General features: G+C 40.4%; 1 protein-coding gene across 7 annotated transcripts in view; it reads right to left on the reverse strand.

Annotated features, from left to right (window-relative positions):
- Nucleotides 1-20,804, reverse strand: part of csnk1g2b (casein kinase 1, gamma 2b) — a 37,723-nt gene extending 16,919 nt beyond the window's left edge. For 4 of the 7 annotated variants that reach the window (XM_085774803.1, XM_085774800.1, XM_085774801.1 and 1 more), the window contains exons 1-3: nucleotides 20,629-20,804; nucleotides 16,469-17,316; nucleotides 651-720 (exon numbers count right to left, since the gene is read on the reverse strand). In XM_085774803.1, the coding sequence (XP_085630929.1) occupies nucleotides 651-720; nucleotides 16,469-16,696 (298 nt within the window). In that variant the 5' untranslated portion in view covers nucleotides 16,697-17,316; nucleotides 20,629-20,804. Of the gene's footprint in view, nucleotides 1-650; nucleotides 721-16,468; nucleotides 17,317-20,303; nucleotides 20,438-20,628 lie in introns of those variants that run through there. The other 3 variants (XM_085774799.1, XM_085774804.1, XM_085774802.1) reach the window with 3 other exon arrangements.
- Between the last annotated feature and the right edge of the window lie 201 nt (nucleotides 20,805-21,005).

Raw genomic sequence — 21,005 nt, forward strand, 5'->3', positions numbered from 1 at the left:
CGATTCACATATAAACAATCACTGTTATCTAGGGCTGCCCCCGACCAAAGATTTTGTTGGTCGACCAGTAGTCGTCACTTATGGCGATTAGTCGACTAATCGAGCGGTGCGGGCATAGACATGTCTATGGGTGCGGGTCTCTGACTGCAGCGGGGACTATCATGGATCCGCTGACCGCCGGTGAGCGCTGTGGGACGGGACCGGGGCTCAGACAGCACCCGCTAATGGTTGAAAACAGCGGTGATACGAGAGAGACCGCCGTGCCGTGTAAAAAAAACAACAAAAAAGTGTCACGTCACGACTTCCTGTATCTGGCCCTTCAAAATAAAAGCCCCATCTATTGCACGTCTGTCCGTCCTGCCATAGCCTTTCATATACAGTTCAGTCATTGATTTTGACTTAATTTTGACAAGACACAGCTCCAAATGTTTTTTGTTTTTTTCCTGTGACCACTCGACCAATGAAATTTTGGTCGGCTAATGACTTTTTGGTCGACCAGTGCTTGGTCGACTATTTGGGGGCAGCCCTACTGTTATCCATTTTTAGGAGAGATGTGCTCCATCCTCAGTGCAAAGGCCCGTTTATATTCAACTCATCATTAAGGTGCTGGTTATCAGTGACAAATAATGTACAGATTTCATCTTTCTTACCTGAATTTCCCAACTGTTTGTAAAATCTATACTCCAAATGGAGCTGTGGTGCCCTGGACTTTATAGGTTCCTGAAAGAAAGAGAGAAAAAGAAAGAAGGAGAGTGTTAAATATTGTGTATTAACACACAAACAAATTCAGAACATCAACATTCTTACAATGTTCAGTTAAAAAATAATAGAGTCACACAGTCTCACCAGCTAAAGAATATAAAATGTACCTGCTAGTTTTCAGGTACAGTATATTGGCAATATAACTTATGTTAAAATATGACAGATGAGATAGATAAATAAATGGATGGATTATTCAATATAAAAATGAAAATTTAAGTTTCCTTATTCAGACTCATTTTGATAAAATCACAAAAACCTTTCATACGTAACATTTCTACAAAAAAAAAAAAACATTCAATAGCTTAGTAAATTCAGTTCAAGATTTTTCATAACACCTTCTGAGGTCTTTATACAAACGCTTTCATGAGCAGATACCCTTTATCTACAACAACACATTGGACCTTTGGTTCAATTAACCCTGCCAAGAACATTTCTGAAGACAACATAAAATGGTGCATGAAAAAAAGAAAGTGAAATAAACATGACAGGATCTATTTGTTACAAATAAAAAGCTCATTTGAAGTAGTTTTGACACATCAATACGGCTACTATGGCTTTAATTATAAAGAGCATAAGCGACCATAAGAGTCTTAACCCTTAGGGAAGAAAGCAGTTTTTGAGTGACACCCTAGCATACTCATCACCATGATTACCTCGCCTTGCAATTAACTTAAATACCTTACACTACAATGTTTTCCTTATTTTAATGCCTAATAGAACTTTAATTAAGTCTTAGGTCAGACTTGTGGGATGTGAGAGGATAAAGAGCAGTTCCAGCTGGTGAACAGCAGGCTTTAGTGATGACATAGCTGATAATCAACACACCAGGACATATTGTTCATTATATCGCCAGCTTCAGCTTTACAACCTAAAATGTAATCTGATTAGCCCCACTCTCATGATGACAAGGGCATTATAGACAAACGTGAAGAGGAGAGAACAAACACACACCCAACTTAATGCCTTTCCTTAATCTTCAATAGCTGTGCTGTAGCCTTCACTAAAGCCCTTCTCCACAATAATGGCATGCAATCTCCTTGTTACACACTGCTTTACATTAGTGGTTGCGAAACAACCAAACCTCTGATATAAGGAAGTAAATGTAAATGTTAGTCATGTTTCAAGTAAAACAGTGACACACAGAGCAGCAATAATTAGTTCAGTCAGTGTTTTTCTTTGTCATCCACAGTAAAAAAAAACTGAAAATCTTTGGGTTTGGGGCATCTGAGGAAAAAAATCTTAAGGCTGTGCTTAATTAAAATAAAGTTTTTTTCCACTAACCATTGATAAAAACAAAACGGACTGAATAATGTAGAAAATAATCAGCAGATAAATCAGTAATTAAAAAATATTTTTTAATTAATCCAAAGATACATGGGCGGTGAAGCTAGCCCTGTGTGTAATAATAAAAGCTTGCGACTTGCACAAACATGAAAATGCCTAAAACTTTATGCAGCAGAGCAACTTCTCAAGAGGTGCTTTAAGTGAGATTTAATCTTGAAAGTTGTTTCCTGTGTGCATCTAATTCTAAACCACTTCTTTTTTAAATTACATAAACTGAAAGCCGAAAGGCTGTTACGCTCCCACGTTCACTCCATTAGGCCTTTATCAGGATCGTTTTCTCTTCTTGTGTCCTGCTGCTATGGAGGAGTGCACACACAATGCATGAGCCCTGTTCAACACAGTGAAGGACTTTCTATCCTTTTCACGACCAGTCTCAGTTCAATACAACAAGTTTTTATGGTTTTAGTTCAGGAATCCTTCAGAAGAAGATGGTTTGGCAGTAACAAATATTCAGCCACTGAATTACTTTATATTTTGTTGTGCTGCCACCTGACCTTAAACTAATTTAAAACTGTAATACATTTTCCCCACTTCAATCGACACTCACGAGTCACGACCCCATAATGACAAAGCAAAAATGAATTCTGCTGATTTATTAAAAGGAAAAAAACAAATTCAGGGAAAGACTTGGTCAGAGAGGCAACAAAGATCTGGAGATGCTGATCAGAGATGGGGAGAAACTTATAGAAAGAAAACCCAAGTATAAGCATCATTCCCTCCAGATCTGGCAGCTCGCTCTTAGACAGGTGTGTGCCTTCCCAAATCACATCTAATCACTTGACTTTACCACAGGTGAACTCCAATCAGAGTGTAGAAACATCTCACAGACGATCAGGAGTGAATGCTTTACAGTTTTTTCTAAAAGTTTCTGTTTATGCTTCGTCTTCACGGGGTATTTATCAAAGATTGATGAGGGGGGAAAAATCATATTTGAATTTTAACATAAGGCTGCAACATAAAATATGAAATGACTGAAGGGGTCTGAATACTTTCTGAATGTAGTAAAGCTCCAAATTTTAATCACTGCATACCTCCTAAAAAAACAAAACAATAAAAGACTGATTCATTAAAATTATTGGTCCAATAAAGACGAGAAAAACAAAAAGTCTCATGTCTTTCCCCAAGTGGGTAGTTGTGTTCAGTTTTACATAACCAGCTGCTATATTCTGACTGCATGATCCACCCTGGATCCTGGCAACCACATATTTCTGTTATACTGTGTTTATTCGCTATGATGTGTTAATCTTCCGTTAATCTACCATCTGAACACTATAACCCAACACAGTATAAATATGTTTTCATATGAAGGCAACCAGCAAGCTCCATTTACATAACATAACATTACCAAAAGATGTATCAACTTAGCTCATCTGAGCTTATCTTTAGATTATTTATATACATGCTTCTCTAAAAAAAAAAAAAACAGTGGGAAAACAGATCCCACATGATGCCAGCATGGAAAACAGAACTAAAGAGACGTCAAATAAAACGTTTCTACAAAAAAAAAAAAAAGACGGATCTCACGTACACACAGTTACAAATATGTTTTTCTACAATCTATGGAAAAACCGTTTCAGTATCACGCTCCCACATGATGCCGACCGGAAATACTGCCAGAGAAATAAGAAGCCACTGTGCATACGAGGAGGTAGAAACTGAGAGTGGGAGAGAGGAGGCAGTATAGAGGAGTAGGAGCCAGTGGGAGGAAGGACACGTGACCGGTCTGAGAGGCGGAGTGGGGAACTGCTGTAGCATCATCCACCTCCTACATGAACATGGACAACGAGCACGTCTCACACGACTCAGGCCATGCCAGGGAAGAGAGGGAAAGAAAATATAAAAAATATATAAATAATGAGTCAAAGCAGATGGCACCAACCCGCAGGACCCTTTAAAACAGCTTACAATAGGAAACAGAGGCTTATGGCAGCTTTACGTACTTAAGAGTCAACTCTATTCCCAGCAGATGGGCTAAGCTATGGCTGTGTAAATGACCAGGGCCAAGCTGCAAATGTCTGATGTAACATCTTTGCATATGACAAGGATTTTTCTTCAGCTCCTGCACATATCAGATATTTTTTGATCTGCTCTCTGGCTCGGACAGCGTGCCCAGAATAAGAGCCCCCTCCTCCCCTAATGTCGCAGGGCTGCCCCCGCGGAGGCGCTTATGCTACATGGGGAATGGTATTTAGGTGTTTTTCTCCTAAAACTACACTTAAAGAGGAACTATGCGGGATTTGTAGCTTAACTATGCTACATTTTTACCTTTATTAAACCACTTTGGAGTAATTGTAACCCGTAACCTCTTGTTTATGACAGATTAAACTACACAAATATACACGTCATAACATCGTATATGATATATATACATACATTATCTACCCATCTATTGATTGATTCCTTGCCTGCGTCGTTGTAAACAAATGCACATGGCCAGGAGGAGGGTTAGCAAAACAGTGGAAAAGCGACCGGACTTGCATAAGTTCCCCTTTAATAAACTGGAGTCAGCTATGACCTTCAACTCACTCTGTTTTGTTTTTTTTCCCTTTGGCTTCAAACAATCTTTTGTTTTGTTTAATTTTGTTACATGTTTTTGTGCAAAATGGAAACAAACTATATTTTTCTAGTTCCCGATCATTTCATTACCCGACCTTGACAGCACAAGTCACTCCTCAGAATAAAAAAAAAGGCTTTCGATAAAACCTTACAGTTCAGCCATAATGTCAACTTTGTTTGCAGTACTTAACTGGAGGCGGGGAGCGGGGGGGGGGGGGGTTGTGGTCAGCCTATGTGGTGTCATGCAGAGAGCAGCTTTTAGCCAAGTGTGCTGGCCTGTGTCCAGGACAGCTGACCCGCAGGCCAGAAGGGCCCTTCCCTGTCTGACCTGCTGCTTCACTAACCTCTCCACCTCAGCTGTTCCTCGCTGTAGCCATCGTGTGTTTTCTGCTATATCTTCACTCAATGTATCTGAAACCAAACTGTCTTTAGTTTGTACGAATCTATCCATGACAGCTGCAGCCAGAAACGTTGGGGTTTTTTTTTGTCCTACAATAATATTCAACAAAATATCAAATCAAGCTGCTGTCGTTCTGGTGGAATGAGTCAGTTATTCTCTCGCTTATTCATTCAGTCAGTGAAACTCTCATCAGACAGGTACTGCCGTGGCATTAGCTTTTTGAGTACAAGAAGAATAATGTAACAACTTTATGTACTGTGATGTATCATGTTGCAATAATCCAAGTGTGTGACATGGTAAATAAGCCAATTTATATTTTCATTGGATATTTTTCACCCTTTTTGGATTCACGATTAATCAATTATCACAGAAGTTACTGATTATTTTTCTTTCAATTTACTACTGAATAAACAGAAGAATCATTGCAGGTCTACAAGTTACCAATTGTGAGTATCCAACATTATTTACATGTCACATGTCAAATTGTGGTACACAAAGTTAATATCCTATCGTACTCATCAAATGGCAGCCAAATGCTGTGCCTCTAATTAAGTGTTCTTTGTGCTTGTATTCTGATACATAATAACAACTGCTTGCTGTTTGGAAACCTGTTATTTTATCCTCTGTCTGTGAATATTTATAGTTCTGGGTTGCATTGCTGATCTGTGGCTGTGCATCCAACTTTTGTTTTGCAATGAAGTCTGTTCGCTTTGTAACTTAATCTTCTCAGATGTTTTGTGGAGTGCGTTACAGTCATTTTCAACTGCTACTCAAACAATATTACAGTTTAGTAACTCATCCTAAATGAAAGTGTGAAGTGTGGTTTCTCGCATCTTATCCCACATTTACATTATTTGTGAACGGGGAAATTTGCCACAGTTCAAAGGCCAATCAGATATGAAGTTTTACAGCCGCCACCACCGGCATCACACAAGCACTGCCCTGACACTGGGGGGTGGGTGGGTGGGTGTGAGATGAAACGTTACATGCCATTTCAAGGATCCCTCTTAGAGTAAAACACTTGAAGCGTGTACAAATATGTGATTATGTCATCGCGGATTAGGTGGTGGTTTTCTGTATTTTAACCTGTGGTAGCCGCCGCCGCCGCCGTACACTTGTGGGGATGGGGCGAGCCATCAGCAGCAGCAGCACCACATAAAGTCCTCTTCCTGGGATTAACCAACTCTGCATATGATGTCATCAAGGCTAAATCTGATCTCCAACACAGCAGAGAAAGATCAGACTTGACCTCAGTGATGGGATGGAGCAATGACATGAAGAGAGGGGAAAAACTATGAATGATAGATGTAATCAGAGAAAACATAAAAGGATGGCAAAAAAAAACAGACATGCAACAACAGCAAACAACAACACAGTGACCGACTAAATACTTTGTGTTGTGTATCGACTATTTCAATAACCATAATGTGATACTGCTAAAAAACAAAGCTATAAAACAAAATCTAAGCCACTCTATCCTGTGCCAACACACTACCTACAATTATAATGTCCATTTTACATATTCATGTCTATAATTGGGCTTATTTTGTTGATAACAGCAATCATAATAACTCATCTTTTAAATCAAGAAACATATTTTGTTGCAGTTCAATGTTTTTGAAGCAGGACCTTTCATTTTTTTAATCAAAGATTTCATTAAAAACAGTCTTTATCTTTCTAAAAATGAATATTGTTTTGATAAATTAGCAATCAATATTCAAAAATGTCTTGGCAAGGTAAAATGGTGCAGTAAAAAAGACAGCTGATAGTAGCCAAGACCACTTTCCCCATTCAAGTGAATGGAAAAGTGGTCTGAGACTTTTGGACCCACTGTAAATAAACATCTGTGTTGTTTATTTAAAGACAGTGTGACATTCAGAGTGTGCATATGCCTATGTGTGCCACGTCCGGGGAAACAGACCCAGCATTATGCATATGGACCAGAATAGACGCTGACCTTTGCCTGACTCCCAGTAAACCATTTCGCAAAATGCAACTGGCAATGTGACTCATCTCATCTTAGACAGAACAACTCAAATGTCAACATAGTGCTTTTCTACTTGGCGGCCGTCACAGAGGTATTAATGATGCCAACGATAAGGCTGAGACAAATGGAGAAGATTGAAGTGTGTGTGTGTGTGTGTGTGTGTGTGTGTTTCTCTTTTCAAACGGTCTTTATGATCAGAGGTGTCTATGGTTGGGAGGTGGTGTTAAGTAGTGAGTGGAGTCAGAGAGCAACAGCTGGCCTGTGTCCAGCTCTTCTCCAGTTTCAGCTCAGATTTAACATACCCAGATGGAGCCATCAGCTGCCTCCCAAAACCCCAGTGTGATAATCAGTCACTGCTTGTATCAGCCAGAATAAGAAATCAATTGTATCTTCTTCAGCAATTTTTAACATGACAGGAGTGGGGTAGTCATGACCTTTGACCTTCATATATAAGTAACAAGTAATGAACGACAGCTGCATCTCAATTAATTAGAACATAATGGAAAAGTCATTTCCAGTAGTTCAAGTCAAACAGCCTCAACCAAGTATTGAGTGCATATAGATGGACATGCTTTTTGTAATTGGTATTTTTGAGTTACTGAATTCAGGTCTTCATTAAATTTAAACCATAATCATTACAACTAAAAGATATTAAATACGGTAAATAAAGTCATGAAATGGGTCATTCTTTGTGTAATTGATCTATATAATGTATTAGTTTCACTTTTTGAATTGAATTATTGACATAAATAAACTTTTCCATGATATTCTAATTTATTGAGATGCCCCTGTATGGTCATGATTTAGGCCAGGTGATTAATTTTTTATTGCGAGTAGATGTTTTTTTTTACTGCACATGAAAGGATGTGGGAGAGGTGTGGTAAAGGTGCATGAATGGAGGGACAGCATCAGGACAATTAGTGGTGTATCATGTTGTCTCATTGTATGGTATCGATATCAGGCCTTTGGGTGGATCCAAGAAAGTTTCAGTGTACGTGAATAAAAACTGCATTTCTTCAAACTTTTATATTAAAGCAGAAGTAAGCGGAATGTTTGTGTTAATATAAGTCTTAAATAGTTATATCTTCCGACAGCAATCACTTGTATAGAGTGTTTGGTCCGAAACACGGGTCTGTCAGTCACTCTGCTCTGCTGTAAGCCGAGGAGAAAACTTTCCTTGTATCCTACGACCTTTATCCAATGAGGAGAGAGAACGGCATAAAGGGGCGGTCCTCTCTGTGTGTGCAGCCAAGGGATGCGCGTGCATGTGGTGACGTAGGGACGAGGGTGGGGACTGCTAACTCCATCAGCTGACAGGAAGTTAGCCAAAACGACCGGATCGCTTACTTCTGCTTTAAATAATAAGACTAGAACATGTAGCCTGACAAGCCAGACTATATCACTAAAATGTCTAGTCTGGAAACGACCGGTAGACCTCGGCTCAATCCAGGGGGCGGGATGAAGGCTGTCTTTCAAACTGCCTCTGCACGCAATAGGGTAGCGCTACGACCAATCAGAGCAAAGAGCAGGATGTCGTTAGCCTGACAAACCAATTAAAATGTATGTCGTCATCGCGTTAAGCCCGCCCAACGACTCTCAAAACAGATAGAGCGCTGTGATTGGTGAACACAATCGGTGTTCGAGACTCAAAAAGTTCCTATGGCTCGTTTCTAGACCCACCTACGGAGCAAATATTTTTGCTGCCGCTAGGGTGCGTCTAGATTTCTAGGCTATAGAACATGGGTACTGACAATACAATTCGGGAACGCCTCTGTCAACGTAATGTATCAGCTTTCAATGTCTTCCCCCCGCCCATGTTTAGTTCCACAACAACAACAACATTACAAAAACTCAGCCATCATCTTACAGACACCAATGAAATTTAACAGGTTTTAAATTTTCCGTGAAAATTAAATTGGACTGGCTCTTTAAAAATGTGCTGAACTCAGCTGCGACAGTCAGGGAGAGGGGAAAACACAGCACAACACAATGTTGCCAGTGATCAACACAGTCATGGGAAGTCCCACTGACATGAACCCAACAGGCAAGTCTCCTTTGTCATTTAACAGAGGAGTGAGGCATGGCGTGAGCATAATGTCTTCTATTGTGTACTCCATGATTTGTTTAACTTTTTACCCAACACGAATTGTTCTGTTGGGCCCTGGTATGTCTAGGAGTAACATCATTGTACACTCACTAAATACTAAGACAATAAAGCAGAGATGAAAGACGACTTGGCAGATCATCACTAGGGAGAGAAGGCCGCCTTGTAACATCATTTACTGCATTTTGAACTAAATTGAAAAACACATTGCTCCCCAGAAATCGGGTTAAGTGTGTATTAAGTTCAGAATTTTATAAAATTGTAGCACAGACATGTTTTTTTGTTTTTGGAAAAGCACTAGTTGTAATTATTACCTTTAACGACTGCTTTGTTTCTAGAAGTGTGTCAGTAAGCCGATGCCTAAGAGCCAGAGCAAAACAGTGTGTTCCTAGAAAGGCTAAAAGGATTGCAACCCTTAATTTATATCACAGTTGAAGCACACAGCAAAGTAGTGTGTCCATGAAACTAAAAAACTATCTGCACAACATACCCTGTCAAACCCAGGCCATGCAACGAGACAGATTTAAATTTCTAACATGGCATGAAGCTGCTTTAATACTAACCTCAAATCTTGCCATTTTGTCTTGCAAAGCAAACTCTCAAAATAGACTTGAGGTCAATTTGGCCTCAGCTTTTTTAAATTACCATCATCTGATTCTGGTTTGGATCTTTGGCTCAAGTTTACCACCTCAATTATGCTGCTCTAAACAAAGTTAAAACAGATCGGTGCAGTGTAAATCCATGGCAGCGACTATAAACAGCAAAAAGAGAAGATGTGACAAACGAGTTAAAACCTACACTGAGGCTAAACAAGCTAAACATTACACGTCATTACATGCGAGTGCAGCTCCTTTAAACGTGAGTTGCGTTGTGTCCTATGAACCAGGATGTACAGTTGGAAGGTACAATTACACAGCACTCTGCTCTTCAGGCACACACCCTGCACCATGTTCAAACCTAGCTTTTTGTGCGGTCACAATTTACACTCATAAAACACTGACACACTTTTTGTTGCTTTAGTGAGGTCACCGGCATTTAGGCTCTCCAGTGCAGGTTGCATGACTGCTGCGACTAAATCATCCTCAAAGCAAAAACAATGTGGGTCTGTGTGAGCACACTGTGTTGCTGCCGCTGGCTACTGATTCATTTGGGGATTAGCTAGTTGACTGAAGGTAGGCTTTTACATGCTGTTGACATCCAAGGATTTATTCATTCAGCCTGCCCAGTGTGCTCTCTGGAGAGCATGAGCAGGGTAGGGAAGAACTTAAATCGTCAAAATGTCACTTTAATTCCAGCCAAACACGCTGATAGAGCTTTTGTGCCTTCTCAGTTCTTCCGACAACTGCCTCATGGCGAGCTGCTGGTGTAAGCTGCTGAGCTGGACTGCAACGAGAGCTGCTTATCAGGCTTCAGTGGGAGGCAGAGAGAAGAGAGCTGGACACACAACACCTCAGATTTCCTTCCTGAGCATCACAACTGACCAGCACTGTGAGTGGTGTCGCTCATATATAAACTGTCCTATACCCGTATGTTTCTGCATTAGTGGCTCGGGCTCAGAAAACAAAAGCCTGCCAGAGGCAATCCACAATACAATTACATACAGCTTGCATATAGGTGCTGAAGCAATATACATTATATCAACTACTCAAAACCCAATTTACCAAGTTTGCACAAGCTGAACCAGGGTTGTAACAAGAACAAGAACTGTAGGGACTGGCGCAGGCAGTATACGCAGTGTACGCAGAGTCTGAGCACGCACTTTCTGTGCGGCTGCAGTCGAGCTCACGGCCCGTTTGTTATGTGATCGCGACCGGACCTCGATCCGCTCCAACTGCCTGGTGTACGTCACAAGTTTGAGCTCATGTACCGTAAACATTACGTGCCCATGCGTCTTGGAAACATTAAAGTTTGATGTGGAATAGTTTAAAAAAAATTAATACATAAATAAATAAAGAAGGCTTGGTCAATTTACTTAACCGTGGTATCGAATAAGTATCAAGATTCGTGGAAATTCGCTGGTATCTGAAAATTCTGGTATCGTGACAAGCCCAAGCTGAAAACTGCAAGGGTGTTTTACATATTGCCTTTAAATAGTGTTATGGCCAACAGGTTAGTAAATGTGCCAATCCAGCAGATATGGAGCTGCAGGATATTAACATTCATCTGGAGGAGGGTTTCTGGAAACCTGATAAACTGTGTTTAATATTCACTCATTCCTGAGAAACAACTCTGTATCCACTACGTTCACCTTCCTGGGTGGTAAGTTTGTCAACGTGCCGCTCGGGGCTGAGCCGTGCACAAAATCTGAGATTTTTTCACTGGCTGGAAACAACGCTGATATGAAAACCAAAACAATGAGCTGAAAGACGCTACATAGTGACAGGAGTTGAGGGAGGCTGCAGAGTCAGGTGATAATTCTTTGTGGGTTAGTCAATGCAAGTGGCATCTCTCATATTACACATTATTTATTCAACCTGATGACTGTGGTCATTTACAAGCTGAATACAAACTTAGCAAGGTGATTGGGTTGTCTCACACTCATACAAAGAACTAGACTAGATCGTCCACCTAACAACCCACTGCCTTCTTTTGAACAGAAAAAGATGATCAATCCATTTGTTTTTGTTTTCTGAAAGGTTGGTTAACAGATTTGCTCCAGAGTAAACAGCAAAGGCACATTTACCACACAACCACCAACATTTAAGTCTTAAATGTTGTAGTTTGGCCAACTAGTGGAATTAAACGTAATTAGCTTTGGCTGATGATGTCTACCTGCGACACTTGTCATTTCAGGAGGAGCAATCAAGGTTGCAGGCTAAAAATAAGACGCTGGGACTACCCTGATATTTTTGGACAGCGCAGGGAAAATCTCTTTTTTTAAGTCTGGGATCTCTCCTTGCTTTGAAAAAACACCGTCAACACACACGCACACAGGGTAAAACAGTACTGTGGATGAGTATAGCTGTCACACAATGAGCCGTAAGTCTCTCTGTTAACTCCGATACCTCGATGGTCACTGCAATGTCAGCCTCCTCTTTCTGAGCTACAGGGAGGAAAAGTGTTGTACAATACGTCTTAGTGCCATAACATTTGCTTATTATTCTCCTCCCATGTTGGGAAATGATGACTGTAACCTGTCTTTGCCAAAGTCATCACAACAAAGAGGAGCCTCCGACTGGTTTATAACTTATTACTGATAATAGCAGCTTTGCAGGTGCTGTGTCTCACCTGTCCTCTTATCTGTCGGTGAATGGCTGACTACATGAAAAAAGGGACTATAATGAAATACAAGCTGTAAAGTTTCAAAGTATCTGTTAACAGCACCGACTGGGAGAAACGTCAGGGGGGAAATTACTGGATGATTGGTGCTTACATGAGTCTCGGGAAACAAGGCGAAAATAAAGATGGGGGTTCAGAGCGGGGCGGTGACCTTGATAAGACAAAACCCTGAAAACTGAACCAGACATTACGAGGGAGAAAGAGAGAGAGAGAGCGTATCACACAAGTGTGTTAAAATATAAATAGTAGAAACACAGTAATGTGCAAAAAAGAGGATTAAATGGGTATTTTCTCAGTGGACAGTTATGTCACCATGCAAGGGAGTGTATTGACGGAGACGGCGGTGTCCCTTTACCGTTTGAATTAGGTCGATGGTTGCTGGTTTCTACAGTGATCCTCGACAGCAAACAGACATTAAATGCTGCTGTTTCTTTAAGGCACTGGGATCTCCCCTCGGGAGTTAAGCCTGCAGTGTACTTACAGCATTGGCTATACGCTCCTGCCTCCATCACACAGGCGTTTGTCAGTGTGAGAAAGCACCCAGCTGAACCAAAGACTGAACCACTGTGTGTCGACAAGGCCTGCTAACAAAGACAACCTTTCAGCTCTCTGCAGTTTCCCCCTTCTCTCTCTCGCTCTCTCTCTCGCTTTTGCTTTTTGCAGCAACATTTTCTGCTTTGCGCTCCGGCCCTGTCGTACGTCTATCTGTGGCGTCACGTGTTGTAGCAGGGTGACACCAGCATTCACCTTTGTCCCAGGTTGAGGCAGGCACCACCCAAATGATCGACTCTGCAAGTTGCTACACTAAACACTCAGCACATGAAGAACCAGCCAAACACTGGGTAGTAGTCACCATGTGCAATAAATTGTAACTAAACATTTAGTACGCTAAATGATAGATTAAATTCATAGCAAATTACACTTTGCTATTTCCACAACGTTGAATGTTAGGATACCGCAGCCTTATTGGTTTCCGGGTAGATCAACAACCTTTATTCAATGAGTCACAAAGTAATAATTAACATACTTACTTGGCGCTTCACCGAGACCAACAGTTGGTCAGTTAAGGATTTATATTGGCCCTACTTGACTTAATGACAGGCGAGTATTGTGGGAGTGTTGCCTCTCAGGGCTGCATCTGACTGTTGTTTTTATTCCTAACTAATCTGCTGATTATTTTGTTGATTCACTGATTAATCATTTATCAACAAATTGTAATGCCAAGTGACAACCTTTAAATGTTCATCATGGATACGCAGCAGTAAAAACACAGTTTCACATCTGACAACAAAATGTTTTCATTTTTGCTTTAAAAATAAGTTTTAACATAACTATTACTGCTTTTTTTCCAGTTGATTAATCAAATAACATTTGCAGCTCTATAGTCTATATTAAAGCTGAAATAATTAGTTGTACTGCTGGGTAGTTGGACATCTGATAATGACTTAAAAAACTATTAAGATTATCTTTTCTCAATTAAAGTATTGTTTTTCTTATTTGGTTCCAGCTTCATCTTGGATTATTAGAAACTGTGATGAGCAATTTCACAATTTTCTAACTTTTATTGATTAATTTTGTTACTAAACTAAGAAAATAATTACCAGATTAATGAATGGTGCACTACATCAACATTGCAGTCCTAACATACTACTGTGCTTCATAGAAAACGTCTTATTCAGCCTTCATCAAAAAGGGAATCCTATGAAGCTAAATTAAAAAAAAAGATATCAATGGGTTTCTTTCCTGCACTTCACGAAACCAACATAACTTTAGATTTAGACATCTACAAGTGTACACACTTATCACTGGAATGACTGACAGACAACAGAGGTGGACTCCACTCATGTCAAGCATGTGTTAGCAGGTGGTCGCCGATAACTGGGCTGTTATTTGTTTTAGTCCATATGCAGGAGCTCAGTAACAGCCTCTGACAAAACAGAGGACCTACTGCACAGGCAGTGACATTCACTGGGTTCCCCCGGGGAGCTCTGAGACCGGGGACAGACAGAAACATGTGGACGGACAACTGTGCAAGGGCCTGGGTTAGCCCCGAGAGCTGACAAGGGAGAAGCCATGTCCACGACTGGGCCCAGTATCACCAGCATACAGGTCGAAAACTACTTTAACAGGAGTCAAATGAGTTTTTTCATGTTAAAAACCTAAACCTATAATAGATGCATATTAAAAGGAAACGCTCACTCTAGTCCGAAAATACAAAATGACAAGAAAACATCTGAAATTAGTCTGAACGGTGACAACATAAATAAAGCAGGTTCCTCATAATCTGGCCCCACTGATACCCAGACCTTGTCGCACTTGTTTACACCATTAACACACTTCCTCCTCTCACCATTATACATTCAGATAAATGCTGGGTCGGTCCAGCGAGCCACCAGATACACGGAGCAGTGTTATGGCCCTAATGCCAGATCCAGATATAGCTGGACACCATGGGGATAAAAATACCCAAACAGATGGGAGGGTTCACAGTCGAGGGGGGGGGGAGAGGCAGCAAGCACAACTAAAGATTTTAGAGGAGAGGAGAACTGCAATTACAGCTGTTTGCGAACCTTTGACTTCTATGTGGTTCGCAAAGGCCTTCAGTTGGTGCCCGTTCAGAGATAATGACCTCCCTGGGAGATACAAATGCACGGATAATCATACACAGACCAGTGTAGCTGTGGTGGAGGTGACGCCTAGCTCCCATAAGTTTCTGTATGAGTATTTAACTGGAGTCTGAGTCTCAGGCCTTTGCTTTTGCATTGGGGCATTGTCAAGAGAGAAAAAAAATGATCTGTGCTTTACCTTCCACTCATCAAAGCGCTACAAGCGGCGACACATTTATAGCAAAGAAAAAGATCTGTGGTTTATGTGCAGAGGAAATGGTTGAGCAGTCACTTACTGACCTAGAATCTAACAATCAGTAAACAAACTAGTCTTGACGTTTAATGTGGGTTTTTACAGTCTAAGTGCTACCGAAACAGTGGCTCAAGGGGGGGAAAAAAAGCATTCATGCTGACACAAAACAAAAAGACAGAGTAAATTATTGATCGCTCATAAGGTCCGGTGTCAACTTATTAAAAAAGGAGAGCTTCCACTTCTGCTTCTACAAAGAATAACCTTTCTCATGCAACCTGTAAGGCCACTGAACCATCTCAGGGACTAACAAGACTAGATCAAAACCTTGTCTGGACTATGGTCTGTCTGATGCGAGCCAGTTTCAACCATTAATCTTCTTGTTTCTATCCTGCTCTCTGTGTCCAAATATATACCACTTTACTACCTACACATTCACAATAAAGCTGTCTCATTTACATGTTTACTGTTTCTCTTGTCAGACAACAGAGCAAGTCTGGAATAAGTACTGAAAAGCAGACGATATGTTGACTATCTGTCACTTCCAGGGTTGTTTCATTGCTGCTTCTCTACATTGTCATGAATCCTGAATTTAAGACCATGACATCATCTGACGTATTCAACATTCACATAAGTCAGAGACAACGGCTGTGCTCTCATTTCAGCTATATTTACTTGTAAAATGATCACTTAGCCATTCAGTCCATCTCTCAGTCAGCAACATTTGCGTTTCTGTTACTGTTGGAAATAGACCATTTACTTTTAGTTTGCCCTTACTTTAAAATGCTGCTAGAAGAAGAAAATAAATATCTGCATGAAGTACTAATACGTGGGTCAAGACACAATTTAAGGAGTCCGGTCAAAAAAAAAAGAGCTTAGTCATCTTCAAGTCTTTGATTAAAAAAAAACAAACAAGCACAGTATGGTTGACTCATTAAAGGGTCAATGACACCAAGCTGTGGGAGTGGGAGAGGGTGGGGTCCTGTTCCTATTTACTTCCTGTGTCTGTCAATCTCAGGTCAAAGGGTCCACTGCACTGTAGGAAAGTCTGGTGCTCAGGAAAAATAAACATTTGAACATAGCTGCTGTAACACATGTTAAATAACCATAAGGGGAGTAGAATTCACACACACAACATGAAAGTTTTGAGTTCATGAACCAACCTTGAGATAGCACTTACCAGTTTGATGGCCACATATTCATTAGTATAGAGATTTTTTCCCAGCCGCAGCTCTCCAAAGTTCCCGCAGCCAATTTTTTTACCCACACGGAAGTTTGGGCCAACCATAAGAACTCCAGAATTGGTCCCTGAACTCCGGCCCCCATGTCCAGTCCTGCTGCCTGCTGTCTTAGACATCTTTTTCCCTTCCTCTGTCTCTCCCTTGCCCCCTCTCTTGTCAAAATCCATAAGCTTGTGGTACCCTGGCCTCTCCACGGTTATTCTCCAGCCATGCAAACCATAGAAACTCCAATAACAACGACAGAGGATGCTTTTTTGTTTTGTTTTTTAGGGAGGGGGAGGGAGACAAATCTCACAAGACAGAGGAAAGGTGTTGACTGCTAAAATGTGCAATGGTTCACAAGACAGTAAAATAAGATCAAACTATAGCTGAAGTGCCCCCGTAGGTCAATCAGGAAGGCTCTCTTGCTGCGTGCTTCCCTTTTTCTTTTCTTTTTTTTCCTTCTTCGGGTGCCTTGTTTACCAGAGGGGCTCCTTTCTTGTGTGTTTCTCCAGCTTCAGTCTCAGAGTAGCATGTCCCTGCCTGAGGAATAGGCAGGTTGTGCAAGGATGTGCCCACAGACACACATACAATACTAGTCATAAAAAAGTACTCCAAAAGCCAGCTACTGCATCCACAAGGCCACTTGGGAACATCTCCTGGAGTGCCTCATTCCTTCTGGTCAGCCTTCAGTGATACAGTGGGCAGACTCCATGTTGCAGGGCCACAGCAGACGAGGCAACCCAGAGTTTTACAGAAAACAGCGACGACGGAGACGGGTAACGGATGGGTCTGATGAACTGGATACCTGCAAGAGTAAATAAAACAGACACAAATCAAACCATAGGTTATGCTGGCATGTGAAGTGCAACTGACCTCACTTATTGCTTAAGTTGTTAATATCTTGTGGCTGCTTTGACCGTTTAAAATACTATAAAAAACACTTATTTTCTGAATCGTGTTCACTAATTTCAAGTGAGATAACCTCCTCAGTGGCTATCCTATTATACACTAACAATGAAATGCACTGTCAAATACTTTATATGCATTATTCAGGGAAAAAAACTTAAACCCTTTACTTGCAGATCAAATTATGTCTACCGTGGCCATTCCTTACTACAGCTGAAATGAGATCTTGCTCCAGACCGGTGCAAGGCAAATTCAATAAAGTAATCAATATGAGCAGAAATATTCCACAGTGGACCTCAGACATCAGAGAAAAGATCTCTTTTACAATTAAACATATTTTTGAAAGCCCAAAACACAGCACCTCACAGCACTTTTGTAGATAAACTTGCATTTGAATATAAGAGACTCATTTTCTCTAAATGTTGTGAGACACTGAGATAAGTTTGAAGCTCATTCTTCAACAGTTTTTTGCAGGTGTGCCGATCTCCAGATAAGAGAATTACAACTGTGAAAATTGATATGCAGAGGCTAGGATTAGAGATAAATTTTTTTTTAAAGAATGCATTTCTTCACATTTGTAAAGCTGCTTGATGGTGTGAAAAGTTATCAGGTAAAAAATGTGACAAGATAGCAAAGTACACTGTTATAGAAACAACATACGACACAAACAACATCAGCCACAAGCTAATTTCAGTGTAATTGCACCATCTCTGTGCAGCTTTTTGAGAACAATTAAAGGCAGACATCTCTGTCCAGGGCGGCTCTCTCAACTCCCCCATGTCCATGATCTAAGATGTTGGTGGTTCTGAAGAGAGCAGGTAATGCAAGCACTACCAATGGGCAGCTACTCCTCTCTTATGGAAAGGCACTTACACGGATCAATGGCTGCTGTAATGCCTCATCTCATCACAACATTTGCATCATTGGGAAACATATTATTGGGAAGGATTTGGTCACAGTCTAGTCTACAGCTAACTCAGCTGTATCCAACAGACTAATAAAGAACTAGGCTATAACCTTTATAGCACTAAAAGACAGTATTATCAGACACAGGTAAGCTGATAATGGGTGAGTGCTATTACACATAACATATCTGTTAAGAAGACTCATTCACACATATAATACCCCTGTTGTGCACATTTATCCTGCAAATAATGGAGGAGATGATACTTTCCTGGGGGAGGTAAATCTATATTGAAATTACAGTTGCTGCTGAGACTATTTGATGTATAATATGAGTAAATTAACAACAACCTAAAATCCCCTGTATATACTGTCTATGTCTGTATACTGACAACAGCAGTAAGCACAAGCAAGCCTGAGACAAGGCCCATTTATAAGCCAGGTATGCAGTCAATCATTACACAGTCATGTCTTCCTTGTCACATAATTATACTGTACAACTTCAATAACTGGACTGCTTGGTCATAAGATTAGAGGTACAGATAAGGTGGCTAAAGGCTATTACAACAAGTACAACGACTAAAATGTCTGCCCACTATTGCCAATAACTTCTCCCCTCATGATCAAACAAGTAAAAATAGTCAGTCAAGGAAAAACTCATATTTGAATATCAGCGTTTATAGCAGGGTCCAAAGGTCTAATAAAATCACTTTCCCATACATGTGAATTAGAAAGACTCTTGAACCCGACTCTGTGACTAAAAAAACCCAGAGAAAGATCAAAATAAGAAGTTTTGGTCTCTGTTTGTCTGATCATGTTGGGCCATATGTCTAACCTGACTCATTTCAGGAAGTTGTGTATTGTTTTTCGCGTCAGCTGTTTGATGCAACTAACAAGGTGACAAAAACACATCTATATTTTTTTGGTTAGCAATATAATCCAACTACTGAAGTCTCCTTCATAAATACATTGACAAAACCACGATGAATGATGATGATATCTGGTTAAAGCTCAGTTTTATAAAGGCAGACAGCTTGCTACAATTATCTGTCTGTACAGCTGGCTTGCACTAACACGACGTAAGACGAAAAAATATTAATCTAATTACAAACAGAAAGCGTCCAAATGACATAAAGCAATAGTACCAAGAACATATTTCCAAATTTAATCCGCCTGAGGTGCAAAACTTAAACTACCTGCCTTTAAAAGGTTTAAATGTTAATGATAGCTAATAGCAGCTAACTGGCTATCGACTGTCATTATGAAGCGATAGTTTCTGGTGATTTGATCTTAAGTACCTAATTTCTATCCATGCACCAAGTTTGATTACTGATACAATACTCAGTATAGAAAAAAAAATACAATCCCACAAGCAAAAAAAACCCTCGTCGATAAGTGTGATCAGACAGCCTAACCTGATCAGACTACTAGCTGGTACGGCGGCAGACAAGGCCAAATACTCTATTTAAGCTAAAAATCAGCCTCATATCAATCAATCAATCAGTCTCCAAATCGCTTCCATTGATCAATGTCTTGCCTTATATCCATACAGCAAAAGATGGCACAAAGTAATCTCAAGTTAGAGGTTTACCTTCTTCATGTTGCAGCTCAAGTCCGACATGTCACACACACAGCTAACCGAAGCTAAGCTAAAATAAGCTAAGCTGGCTAACACACCGACCAAAACCAAAAAAAAGAAGAAACACCACCGCTCCTTCTCGGCCTGATATATTATTAAAAAAAACTGGATATACATGCACAAAAACTGAATAACAAGTCGTAGCAGGACAGGGCATAAATAAAATATTCATTGATTGATTGACATCCCATCCTATGCTAGCTGCTTAGTTAAGTTAGTTAGTTAGTTACTTAGTAAACGCTTAGTAACAAGCGACGACGTTGTTGTTGTTGTTGTTGTTACGGATGCTAACTAGTAGAGAAACGTTATTAAAATTAAATAATAAAAGATGGTATTTGTTTCACCTGTATGTGTTGTTTTTTAAGTTCAGGTTTTTAGCTGCTTTCGTTAACCTGACTGCTGCCGGGCAACTCCTCCGGAATAATAATAATAATCCTAACACACCGACTTGCTCAGCAGCAGCAGCAGCAGCAGCAACAGCAGCAGCCGGGATCCCTGCTTCTTCTTACCTTACATTAGCTTAGCCACTTAGCCACTTAGCATGCTAGCACACCAGTGTGAATGAACGTCAATATACGACGAGACCGATGGTGATGATGTCTTTTTAAAAAACAAAACAAAAAACAAAAAAAACAATGGCTGACGACTGAATCTGAAGAAGTGTGTTACCTTTAGTTAGACATTAGCTATCGAAAAAGGCAGCAGCCCCAAGACATGTTTGGGTTTTTTCTTTTTTGCGGACGTGGTGGGTATATCTTTCTCATTCCGTTTCTCTTCTTGTCCCCACCAAGTTGCTGCTAGTATGATTTCGCTGTTGTCTCTTTAAGCTCTTTCGCCGATACCAGCAGGACACAGCGTCACTGCGTCACTGCGCTACGCTGGAAAACTGACGTAACAGGTTTGGTGAATAGCTGAATACCTGCGTAGGGAAGCTTATATTTTAATTTACATGCATATTTTTTGGTATATTTTGTTACATACTCATTATTACCCAGTGTAACATTTGTACTGATATGACTCTGTTTCTATATACACCCTGAATGTCC

This window comes from Trachurus japonicus, chromosome 4 (assembly GCF_045865225.1).
Source record: "Trachurus japonicus isolate A0001 chromosome 4, Traja_1.0".
Classification (NCBI taxonomy): Eukaryota; Metazoa; Chordata; class Actinopteri; order Carangiformes; family Carangidae; genus Trachurus; species Trachurus japonicus.